Source organism: Dermacentor albipictus, chromosome 2 (assembly GCF_038994185.2).
Source record: "Dermacentor albipictus isolate Rhodes 1998 colony chromosome 2, USDA_Dalb.pri_finalv2, whole genome shotgun sequence".
NCBI classification, from domain to species: Eukaryota; Metazoa; Arthropoda; class Arachnida; order Ixodida; family Ixodidae; genus Dermacentor; species Dermacentor albipictus.
The window spans coordinates 83,707,002-83,719,865 of record NC_091822.1 but is presented as its reverse complement, the minus strand read 5'-3'; the positions used below and the strand labels follow the sequence as shown (position 1 = coordinate 83,719,865).

Genomic DNA, 12,864 nt, shown 5'->3' with positions numbered 1-12,864 from the left:
TCTCGTTGTGTAAGCATAATATTCTTACACATTTTATAAAAACCTGAAATTCCCTACTTTCCCGCAACAGCACCACGACATCATTACGAGGCGCGCTGTATTGGGAGATTCCGGATTATTTTTGACCACCAGCGGGTTGTTACCGCTCAATTAATGCTGAATACACATGCGTTATTTTTTTTGGTTCGCGCCCTTCGAAATACGGACAGCGTAGCCGGGATTTGATACTGCGGCCTGAGGCTTAGCAGCGCAGATAGACTAGGCGAATCGAGAAAAGTTAATGCGAAAAAGTAATGCAGGGGAACTTATTACCTATAATTTATATAACTATACAGGCAGCCCTTAAACAAATCCGGAAATGATGCACGTTTAACATCGACAGGAAGCGAGTGTCACCGCAATTTTTCACGCAACCGGACAGTCTGTTGCTATGAGCGATGAGCAGTAACGACAAATTCACATGTTATACTAACACATGGAGTTCTTTCCATATTCTTTATACGATACTACAGTTTCGCAGCTTCTCATATCTAGTAAATGGGCCACAAAGAATGGGAAGAAAGGTAACGATTTTTGGAGAATACAGGTGCCGCACATATAAAGACCAATTTTACTTCTGAACTTAACGAGCATCCCAGCGTCATATAGCATGCGTTCCTGTATGAGGCAACTAAATGAGAGGCTAGAGCGTCCATAAACGCTGGTGACACCGATTCCTGACAAATATTTCACTCAAAGAAGATGGGTGCAAGGGGAATGTGACAGAAATATTTTCTTGTTTAGGTGTATCCACCACCCTCAACGAGGAAATGAGAGAACTGTATACACGGAAGGTACGTCGTAGCAGCGAAAAGAATATTTTGAAGTTAGGGGCATGGCGGACTGGAAGGAGTGCAACGCACGTCCATAAAACACAGTTAAATTGAACAGACGACACCAACAATATGACGAACACAGAACACACAGAGGAGGTGAGATGGGGCGAGACTGGCGATCCTTTTAGCACGCGCGGCGCTTGCGTCGATGATAGGGGGGGGAGGGGGTAGGCATGAAACGACAGCATGATGAGGATGGCGGTGATGGCGATGTTTATTGGCATCCCCTTTGAAACAGGAGGGTGACAAAAAGACAGGAGGAAATCCCTCGCTTCTCACCACTCGCTTACCAGAACGGAAACGGTTCTTGCGCCGACAGGTCCACACAAACACACTTCCGGTCCCTGTAACCCTGCGCTAGCATTACCCGGACATTACTGCGATGCCACAATGGCCGCACTGTGATCCCACGGGAGATTTACTCCACACAATGCGGTCCTGTGAGCACACAATCCCAATGTCAAAAGTTTAATTGCAGCCAACAGATCCACGGCCCAATTGGACGCCCCCTGCACAGCCCGGATCCGACATGACAAGAAATGGCTCGCGGACGTTGTGCTGAGAGCAGTGCATCAACCAACGGAAGCCCTGGTCTGGAGGGCCGGACCATCTGTCTCACCGATAAGAATCGCTTTTCTCTCTCTCTCTCACCCAGCCAGCTTCAGCGAATCAGGTTATACTACATAAATTGCAGTCAAGCATTTGACCTTTCTGTTCTTGACCATCTTTTTCATTTAAATTCTCTATCGCTAACAATAACACGCGAGTTTAAATATTTCAATTTCTCGCTTTAGTGCTCACTTGGGGTTTGAAATTCGCTCTAATAAGCAAATTAAGTTTACAAGATTTCTCCAAAACGCGTTCTTCCCGAAGGAGAAGGTTGAGAGTAAAGACGACGCCGGGCCGAAGAAGTACCACGGACATTCAGAGATAATTAATTGTAATAAGAAAGCTCTTTACTTATTCATGATATCATCCTTAATGTTTCTGTGTGCATTTTCTCACGAACATATGTGAATAATTATTCCTATTGATAACGCATCATTTAAATATTGATTTAAGCACAGCAGCTACAATAGAAAAAAGTAACGGTAGAAAGCGTTGAAAAACAAGCGTTTCTGGCGCTTTCGCGAAGTTTAATGTTTCAGGTTTAATTTTCCGTATCCCGGTACTCAAGTGACAGCTCCACCGAGATATTGTTCTGTGGAGGCATAACTGAATCCTGTGGCTGACTGCTTCCTTTGGGAGATGCACGTTGGCAAAAGTGGTAAATTTCGTTCGAGTCTGCTAGCTTAAGTCATAACCGAGTGCAATTTTTCGTACAAGCTCCTAAAGTGACCAAAATTCATTACATTAAGGGTATATTAAATCATGACAGATATATGTTAGGCCCACTATTGAGCACATGAATAAGAACAGATACTATTAAACTGGTGCTCGTGATAGTGATGTTGAGGCTTACCGGGGACACTGTGACCCAAGTGCGAGCCATCATTTGCATACAGTCCACTATTACGTCTCCAAAAGTCAGTGAAGCCTGAATACGAAAGCAAGAAAACAACACCAAAATGTCAGGTTCAGTAGAAACCGCGCATTTAAAAATAAAAGAATTGTGCGCATTGCGCATTACGAACATTCTTGTTGTCTGCTCCGATGACGTAGCACACTCGCCATGACACGCAGAGCCTGTCGGCTTCCTGTAATGAAAGTCTAATTACTGCACGGGAAGTCACAACTACTGAAATATCGCGCTGTGAGAGTGAATTGGGATTTTCAATAGGGTGGACGTATTACGCTGCTTCAGCCGCGTGACAGTGAATATAAAAGGTGTCCCAGCTACGCAGCGACCTCAATAACGAAATTACAACGCGTCACTCTACGAGAATAACACCAAGAGCGCATGTTGTTTACAGCTCGTCGGGTTACTTGCAGTGATATTTTATTCCCTGATGTTCCAATATATAATAAGAAAGTAAACCTCATTGTCTAACTTTATGCGTCTTGTTATAAATGTCCAGATGTCAAATATGCGGTTTTAGTAAGACACGTAAAAGTGAGGTCTTTCCAGCAATGGAACACATGCCGGATTCTTTTTTTGCCATATATAGAAAGCTCGCAAGATATATAAAGTGATTACGAAGATCGAATACACATGTAGCAATCTAGGCGAAGCGGAACATTGTGAAGCAGTTAATCGCAAGACGTAAGATTTTGCATTCGATTCCTTCGCCTTTCGCGCAAAGCAACCTGGCACGCTTGCGCATGCTCTCCCACACCCGTGCTACTGAATGTGACACACGCGGCGATCTTCTGAAAGAGCTAATTGTATGGCACGATAAATGTATACGAGCGATGGCCTAGCAGCAACAAGATATGTCAGCTTTGCTCGGGGACTGAGATATACGCCGCCATCGGGCACCTAGTTTTTTTTTTAAGTGCGATGTACTCGACAAGACCGAAGCAGCACCCAGTAGTACCCAGCAACCATGCTCAGGAAGTCCTTGCATAGTGTTCGCAGAGAAAGCTTCGCTTTAATGTACCACGTGACTGCTCAGCCTTGCGCACGGAGTAGGAGCGCCGGCAAACACTTTGAAAAGGAAGCAGCTCATCCCAGGTTTCCCGTTCAGAAGAGATAATTTGCTTGTTCTCCCTGCACAACAATCACCGGGACAATGGGAGAACCCGCGTGCTGTTATGGGCACTGCTCGGCCCAGTTCCAGGTGAAGAGCTTGCCGTCCCACTGAGATTGCTTGATGGTCCTCCTACGCATGGGCTCGCAGTAACAAGTCATTTTTCACATTTCGCGTCCTTTCTCTATTCGCCGAGAAAAATAAACACGACTTGTGTACCTTATTGCAATCACTTCACTTTTAAAGGGAAGCTTATCTCTGCCTCTTCTTTCAACTTTTCCACTGCTATTGCTGCTGCTCCTACTGTTGCTGCTCTTGCAAGTCGCGTGAGAGGCGGGGAGGAGGGTAGGTATAGAACGTGTGTAATGTATACATACAGTAATGTATGCAATGTTATCTCGAATTCCCTGGCTGTCGACACAAAGCCCTCTGGAAGGTGGTAATTGCGCGTGAGCCCCCATCAAAAGCATTGCAGATGTTCCAGCGCCTACATTTGTAGGCACACGCAACAGCCTATGCAATATTTCTCGAAAATTAGCTAATGTGTCAGCGTAAGGGCACATGTAAATCCACAGGCCTGTGTCCCACATCTTACCAAATAAAACAGAAAGAATATGCAGCCCTTGCCGCAGATGATGTGATTCGGATAAGCGGCTGATTTTGAGGAGGCGGGTAGGGCGTTGCTGGTGCCTCGTCGTCACGGCACCATTATGACAATTGGCCTCGTCGACTTTAATGCCGGTGTCGGTGCTATCAGCGTTGCCGGATTCAGGAAACGCACCATTGAATATCGCGCAAGAGAAAAGTACAGTGTACACCACCGATGTGAAACTGACATGCAGTTTAAAAGCGTAGCGATGGAAAGCGCTTCTGTCGCGCCGTCAGAACTTACGTCGTTGCTAGAGAACGTGGCCGATTTCTAACGCCACGACAGAAAGTGTGTCGTCGCGACAGAGCGTTCCTGTTTTAACGACAGAATCGCTGTCGCGATAGAATGCTGCTGTTTTTACTTCCGAACTCTTGTTCTCTCGACAGAACGTTTCTGTTGCGACTTCAAAACTCTTGGTCTTCATGACAGAGTGTTTCTCTTGCGACGTCAGAATTTCTGTCGTAACGTCAGAAATGTCTGCCGCAACTACAGAAACGCCAGGAACTTCTGTCGTGCATAGAAATTTTGGTAGTCACGACAGAAATTTCTGTTGCCCATTTCAACTAGGAACTATCTAGGCCACCATGCGGAAGCACCGCGTTTTTATTAAACATTTGTTGCGTAGAAATATCTTTTCTTGTAGGACCCTCTGGAGATTCACAAGGACTCTACACCATGCCATTTGTGTAAACGTGTCTTGTTAGTGCTACTAGAATGATCTGTTTTCCCAATAGGATGAAAGTTAGGCTAGCGTTATGAAAATGGGTAACATTATTGAGGTTCTGATTGAGCTTGCCGTCGACACCAAAAGCAAATCAGTGGTAGGTAATCATGTATGTAATTTAGGTTGCCGAGACCTGGATGATAGACATCCTTTGGCACTTGAACATTAAAAAAGGTGTGCTCTCCCTTTGTGAAAGTGTCCTAATTATGTCGGAAATTAAACAAAGAAATTCAAAATCTGTCCGTAATGGAAAATAACTGGTTAAAATTTAGGTTTGCTTACCTAGAACAAAATCTGTATGCATTATTGTAGATATAGCTACATTGATCAAATAAGCTTTCTCTGCGCATAATATGGCACGAAATATTAAGAAGAGGTATTGAAAGAGAAGAGAACCTACATACATGTATTATTGATGGCTTGACATTTTGGCGGATGATATCGTTTTTGCATGAAAAGAACATCTCCGTTGCAGTCCTGGTCGCCTTTGCCTTATCCAGTGGATCTGCGTCCGCCGGAAACGAGGAAACATTTCTTTGGCAGTTACAAAATTAATTACAGTTCAGAGCATGGAAGTAACCGTGAAAGTGATGCAATGACAAGTTTATTAAGGTGCACATAAGCACCTTGGTTAGTCCACATAAGCACATCATGGGCGTGATTAAAAAAGATAGAACACACACTAACGAACAATCGCGCCTTGAGTGGAGCCGTATTTTGAGATCTGTCATCGCAAAATGGCGCAGTGTTTTGAAAGACCATGAAATCAACAGTTTCAGTCACGACTATTATCAGGTAGGACTGCTGTGTGTTCCGATAACGTCGGGGGCTTAGACAATCGAATTCCGCTTGATATGCACAAATTTTCAATACTTGCGTTGTCTCTCTGACTACAACTCAACAGGCCTCACTTCTCACTAAATAAATTACCAAGCATGGATTTCATTTTACCTTGCTGAAAGCTAAAGGGGTTTCTTCACAATATGCTCAGCTACATCTTTAATTTTGAGACTATTGAGCACATTCATAATTTCTAGCTGTGGTACTTACATGTTACTTACATAAATGATCCCATTCTCGTCACATTTTCTTTCGAAGTTCATTAGATTTGCATTTTACAACTGTGCGACAAAAGTACATCGCGGTTTTCTCGTTAAACATGTAAAATATATACTCACTTAGGCCAGACCCGCACCAACGGATCTTTTCAGAATGAAGAGCGCCAAGACTAAAACTCAACAGGCACATACGCAGAAGATGTTTAAATAGCCACATGCTTAATAATAAAGTTGTTACTGATCCGCTGCTTGAGGCTCCTACTGTTTGAAATACGCCAGGAAACGCTTCCCACTATTGAGCATACGAAAAGAATGTTATATCGAATGCCGTGTGTTCTCAGCCGCTCTTCTTATACATGCCTTCAAAATGACAAATGATGTTTGTCTTCAGAGTAGCCACGCTGAATAAGTCACCATTTCCGATTTCTGTCCGCTGATGGCCATGCAATTTTTTTTTGACGTGAAACATCTTCAAATTGGTCCGAAGTGTTCATTTGCTTTCTTTATTATGTGGTATTTGGGAGATGTTGTCACCTTTAATTTGCGTCGGCTACTCGTTTTCTTATAGCAATTTAAAGAAAATAATAAATCACAAAAACTGCTAAAATCAAAACAACACAAATTCCAGTCACATAAGTACACTAATGCCACGCTAACTCTGAAAGTCAACTCAGACACACAGCAGACACATAGGTGCACTAAAGTAAACACAAAGCCCCGTCCCATAACTAGGCTAAAATCAGGGCACATAAGAAAGCACGGCTTTGGATCAAGTGAAAGTTCATGAAGCCAAGCATTCAACTGGCCAAAATGGGCGAAGAAAATTTAGAATGCACTTATCACATTTAAACAGTCTACTCATTAGTTTCCGAGAATATTGCCCGCTTTTAGAAGTATAGAGAGTGCCACTAACGCTCGTCTTTGCAATGAGTATGTTGGCCAGGGGCCTAAGATCTTCCTGAGGCTAAAGAACCTGCGATCTAGTGCCATTAAATCACGGGCTAAGCTCTGTCTGTGTGTGTCGTGTCGGGGAAATTCTACCAGAAGATGCTGTACATCGTCATCCGCGTGACCACAAGTGCATTCTAGACTATCAGCTCTTGAATTCGTCTGTAGAAAGTGCTTTGTGTACGTGGCAGGGAGCCGCGAATGGTGCATGAGCGTTTCAATGGTTATTGTATCTAATGGAGGAAGGGATTTTAAATTGAAGCATTGGGTCAATCTGAAATGAATCTGAAAATTTCCAGCTCTGATCAAACCATGTCGCTTTGCAACCATGGGCTGAGATCTGTGTTAGTATGGGCCGCAGTTTGCCTTGCGTTAAGGGAGACCATATGCAGCGTTATTAACATGCGCTTGTCGAGTTCCCTGGTCTGCTGCAACATTCCCAGCGATATTACAGTGGACAGCTATCTATGGGAACATTACGAGACGCTTAAGAAACTAACAAAAGCAAGTGAATTCCATTCACTTGCTTTTGTTAGGTTCTTAAGTGTCTCGTAAACTAACGCCATGTTTTGCGAATTGCTGATGTAATAATGAAGTGAATACAAATATGCCTGCGAGTCACTAAGGATGACTCAGTGTTCCCCTTTTCGCATTGAATTTATGTATCGTAACAAAGACAATACTGCAAGAAGCTCTGCTGTTCTTGATGATGCCATGTGAGATAGATAGAGATAGATAACCACATGTAACGGCAACGTGTTATAGCTGTAGGAACCGTGAGTTAGTGAGGGACACTACAACCATCAACGACGATCCACCCGGCAGCGTTCTTTTATCCATGGAAGAAGCGATGAGTGTAAGGCACGGTCGCAGTTAGGTACGGCGACAGTTGAGAAAGCGAAACGCATGCATTTCAAGGTATTCTTTTCCAGTATGACGCGAAAGGCGGAGGAGTCGATACGAGCCGATCCTTGAAGAGAACTCATGGCGGCAGCTGATACCGTGATTTATCCAAAAGCAGCATCCTTCATGGAAGGTTTATGACCCGGTATGACCAGGAAGGTTTGGCCCTGTATCTTAGTGAATATAATTCACTGTGGCACTACGATAGACAGAATTTATTCTACACTATTCATATTGCATAGCTAATAAAAAGCGTGAAGATGTGTATTTCAGAATATAATAAATATGTGAAGTAACCGAACGACAACGAAACATTGGCAAAAAACGTTTTTCTGTAAGTCTCCTGTTTTCTTTATGCCACGTTTGTTGAATGCGAAGGAACAACATCTATGCAGACATCATGCGCGAGCATTGGCTCCAAGGTATTTTGTGGCTCGAGTGGGCCCAAGCACACACAACGGTTTAGCCAAACTAGTAAAACATTATTTTCACACATGTTGATGATGATTTGGTTATTTTTGACAGTGTGAACGTGGTTGCAGTGCTTCTTATTTCTTTACAGCGTTCCGTGAATGTATATCGGTCCTCAAGTTCACTCATAAGATAGTTAAATGAAATGAAGTGCAATTTCTGGATATCTCTAACACTGGGACTATAAACAGACCACACTTGCTCGAAGTATAGATCTAGATCAGCTTAACGTTGCCTATGCAACAACACTGGTCATTGTAAGAATCTGAAAAAAAAAGCAACGCTATTATAATTGAAATAACGACCGAAAGCTTGCCAAACGAAGTAACGACTGAATCTGGTGGCTATCTAGGAGCACGTTATTTATAGGGAAGCTGCAACCGTAATCAAGATTGTCAAGAGTGTGGGACAGCAAGGGTGAAGAATTAGCAGAAAATACACAGCCAAAATGTGTCACCGTCGTGCCCCTCCTCCATTGCCTTTGGAATGGACTAAACAACGTTGACAGCCGGCTTGGCGCTGATGCCGTTTTACCACCCCTGACAAGCTGCTGCAACAACTTTGCGAAGTTATGGCTTAGAAGACTGGCGTTCTGAAATCGTCTTTCTGTTCTGAAAGAACATTCGAAGTATCTCAGGCGCAAAAGAAACGTAGTATACGTGTGCCGTTACTTTGCGGCAAAAGCTTCATAGGCGAAACAGATCCGCGTTTTATTACCTGCCTAAAAGAGCAACTCCAGGTACCTGATAAACGCAATCATTCTCATTTGGCTAACCATTGCGTGCGGCGATTGTGACACCTCTTATTACCTCTTATTAGTTCTTATTAGGATACTTCTTTCGTCACACAGAAATAGTCTGACATGTGTAGTAACTGAGGCTTCCTATATTTGAAAGCTCGCATATAGGGGCGTTTGTGAACCATCTGCTGCAAGGAAAAAATTAGACTGCGCGGAATTCAAGACAAGGACGTAGCATAGGACACGGACAAGCACTTGACAACATCTGTAGTGCTTGCCCGTGTCCCTTACCACGTCCTTGTATTGAATTACGCACAATACATTTTTTTCTTGACATGATCCGTAGTGCTTGTCCGTGTTCTTGACCACGTCCTTGTATGGAATCCCGCGCAATACATTTTTTTCCTCGCAGTATGAACCAAACCGCCCAACAAGTCCTATGTTTCACATCTGCTGCATTCGCAGATAACGAATTCACTTTCCTAAATGCCAAGAAGGGACGTGCTTATTTTTCTTATTGGTTGCTGCTTTGAAATTTCGATGCATGATAAAGCTACAAATGCTTATATTTGGTCGGCTGGCGTACCATCCTTTTCCGAAAAGAAAGTGAGTTGCGAGTTCAATGCTTGTTTTTTATCTCCGCCTGTGTACTTCGCCTTTTGTACGCTGCGGGGATAAACAATGAATGCTAGCAACTCGCCTAATTTTCGTTAAGATTGTCTTGACTTAATTAAAGGAGTTTCTGAGTTAGTCATTCTCTTCAAGTTTGCATTTATTCAGAACGATGTGCCGTACTTTATTATCCCGCTTTTGCCCTTCAAGAAAACCCAGTACCAACCCCGCCAGGACAATTCATGCTGTTGACGTGCTGCTTCCTTCTTTTACTGTTGCTGTTATGGTGGTGAAGATAACTGAAAAAAAATTTAGTAGCGCCTCTGTTGACGTGCCAGAAATTTAGCCTTGTTTAGAACGACTTTTATTGATTATGATAGCCAACGAAGAAAAAATTAAACTCGTTCATATTGACTTAAACTCTATGTGAATGATTGAGTATACTTGATATTTTGCATAATCCATGCGGCTGCAAAGCCACATGGATCAATGCGTTATAGGTGTTCACGGGTTCGACACGCTATTGAGAGGGATAGCTTTTACAGTAGGCTCCTCAGCTCTCACCTAAAAATGTGGTAACGAAATAAAGTTAAATTGAACTGAAAGATGTCCGAAAGGAATCATGCACAGTGTCCACCACATATTCGTCTTCACTCACTTGAGACAAATTGCTCGTAATCTCGGACCTCCCCCATTGGTGAATCGCTAAATAACTTGGTGCAACAAATAACCTGACGGAAATGTAGTGCTTGAGCCGGCAGGCGTCTGCCGGCTCAAACACTACATTTGCGTCAGGTTGACTTCAGGTTATTTCCGTCAGGTTATTACATCACGCCCACGCGGGCATGACGTAACGAGATGGCAGGGTAAATTGAGGAGCCCTGTGGACACACCAGCGGCCAAATACACGCACACTGGTTTAGTGCAAAAGTGTTTGCTTCAGACACTTTCAATATCTTGCTTTTTTTCTAGCAAAGGGCAAATTTAATGAATTTTCGCCGTAATGCCTTGTAAGGCCTTAGCGTGGAAAATACGCTGTATCGCGCTGCCTTGACCTTTTCTAGAACTAGCTATCAAAGCAATTTAACAGCTGTATTTACACTTTATCGGAGTAGCAATACTTTTAGGCGACACGTTTCCGCGTTTGTATTAAGGCAATAACTGATCATCTTAAGTTTTCTACAAGCGAATGACGAATCACAAAGTAGATGTAAAATTGCTGCCATCCTTCTTGCTTGACATGCTTTCGAGCAGACAGATGCTTTCCTTGCAAAGCCTAACTGAACACGCACGCATAGGGGATGGCCTCGCTCCGTCTTTCCTTTAGGCAAGAGCGATGCGTGTTCGCTGTAGAATGACTAAACTCACCTGCAGTAAGTGCATAAGCGCGGAAAAACGACCAGCAGCGTCTCACTGTCACATTCTGCATCGCACATAATTGGGCCGTTCATGTTCACCTGAAAGAGCACTTGCTCAGATCATAATCCTGAATTTTTACATAAGCAGTAATAGCAGCATTGACATGCTAGGTTTACCAATAGGACAGCAGAGTAGATGTTGGCATAGTTGATGCCTAGCTGTCAAAGTGTGTAGCTTTGGAAATTGAATTGAATTAGGTGAATGCCACGCCACTACAGAACTTCCCGATCAAGTGGCGTTGTTGGTGTCAGTCCAGCGACACGAGAGACACATGCGAGAAAAATACAGAGCTGCACACAATCATTAATTTCAAGAGATGAGTGGGCTGAGGCACTCAAATGAGGACCTCGCTAATGTAGTTGATCAGCACCACGCACACGAACTTGACAAAGTACGCATGCGCCGTTAAAAGCCAACTAAGTCATATGTACGCATGGTATCAAACTCTCATAGAAGCCATATGTCTTGCAATGGTGGTTTGTGGAGGCATTTACAATTCACCGGGCCAACATCTAGGTGGAAGAGCAATCAACATTTGCATTCGAAGCTTGTTGTGCAAAATCACACACTGCGCCAGCTCATATCACATCACATTTACTACATCAACAGAGCACACAACCGTTCAAATGAAGCGTAGGTCAGTGGCAATATACGTCACACCATCGCGTCACAAACACAAATGAACTTACTAACCTATCGGTATTTATAACCTTCATTCTATAACGGCAGCCATTACACCGGCGAGCCTTGACAGTTATGCATAAAATCAGAAGAATGGGTTCAGCCAAATTTTGAACTAAGAGCCTGTGCATGTGTATTTAGTAGCAACACGCACCTGTTTTTTCGACATCAAGATAAAATCAAAACTACACGTTGTCATTCACAAAAATTACACTTTCATCTTCACTAACACAGCAGGCGAACAACCTGAAGTTTTTCTCTGGTACTGAAGACATAGCTAAACCATATCATTTAGGAAAAAGTCACTTAACAAGCAAGGTTACTGATCAGGTCCTGTAGGGCTTATACTATATATAGTGCTATTATTTTTATGGCGACCCATAAACAAGTTGTGACGATAAGAAAATGTTAATTACGGTAATACAATCTTGGCATTTCTCAGCACGCATCACCACGAGCAACTTCAGCAAACCTGCAGAGTGTAATAGTGATAAGTTTTCTGTTTTGAAGCAAACGGTCGGTGACTTCACGTTTTCCTCTTTCAGTACATTTTGTTTACGTGTTTTCCGTACATTTTCAAGTGTTTCCATACTGACATGCTCAATGCATAATTTTCATGAACTGGTGTTTTGCCCTGCGAGATGTAGCAGCGCTTTCACCGCACGACCATAACTGAGATCGCTGCTCATTTTTTTAGAGCCCCATTTCAGCCTCGCCTTGACGACGATGTGAATTGTCCATGACACAACTGCAACAAAATTCCCGACCGCTTAAAATATGTTGTTTAAATAGATTACAGAAATAAGTTAGATAAATTATAAAAGATTACGCTTGAAATACGATTGGATGAGTTACAAAACCATCGCGAGAATCGTTGTTTTTTAAACCGAAACTGAAGGAAAAAAACGCCGCCAGTACCACTCGCTGGAAGTGACATGCGACGTAGACGGCAGAGTACCAGGGTCCGAGTCGTCTGCTTCCTTCTTTTTTTGTATACCATGCTCGTGTATCAGCGAACTACGTCGCGCACGCCTGCAACCCATTGCATTATTATACTGACACGTGTACTTATCTTTATCGGGCAACCACGTTTCGCCGCTTAACAACTGTAATCGCAGAGCGAGGGACACGCCTGCATGTATCCGACGTTTCTGG

At 43.3% G+C, this 12,864-nt stretch overlaps 1 protein-coding gene across 2 annotated transcripts in view; it reads right to left on the bottom strand.

Moving 5' to 3' along the window:
- LOC135895854 (uncharacterized) overlaps positions 1-12,864 on the bottom strand; it is a 51,058-nt gene that overhangs the window by 19,906 nt on the left and 18,288 nt on the right. Inside the window, exons 2-5 of one of the 2 annotated variants that reach the window (XM_065424051.2) lie at positions 10,978-11,066; positions 5,283-5,383; positions 2,510-2,572; positions 2,338-2,412 (exon numbers count right to left, since the gene is read on the bottom strand). In XM_065424051.2, the coding sequence (XP_065280123.2) occupies positions 2,338-2,412; positions 2,510-2,572; positions 5,283-5,383; positions 10,978-11,038 (300 nt within the window). In that variant the 5' untranslated portion in view covers positions 11,039-11,066. The remainder of the gene's footprint in view (positions 1-2,337; positions 2,413-2,509; positions 2,573-5,282; positions 5,384-10,977; positions 11,067-12,864) is intronic. The other variant, XM_065424052.2, reaches the window with a different exon arrangement.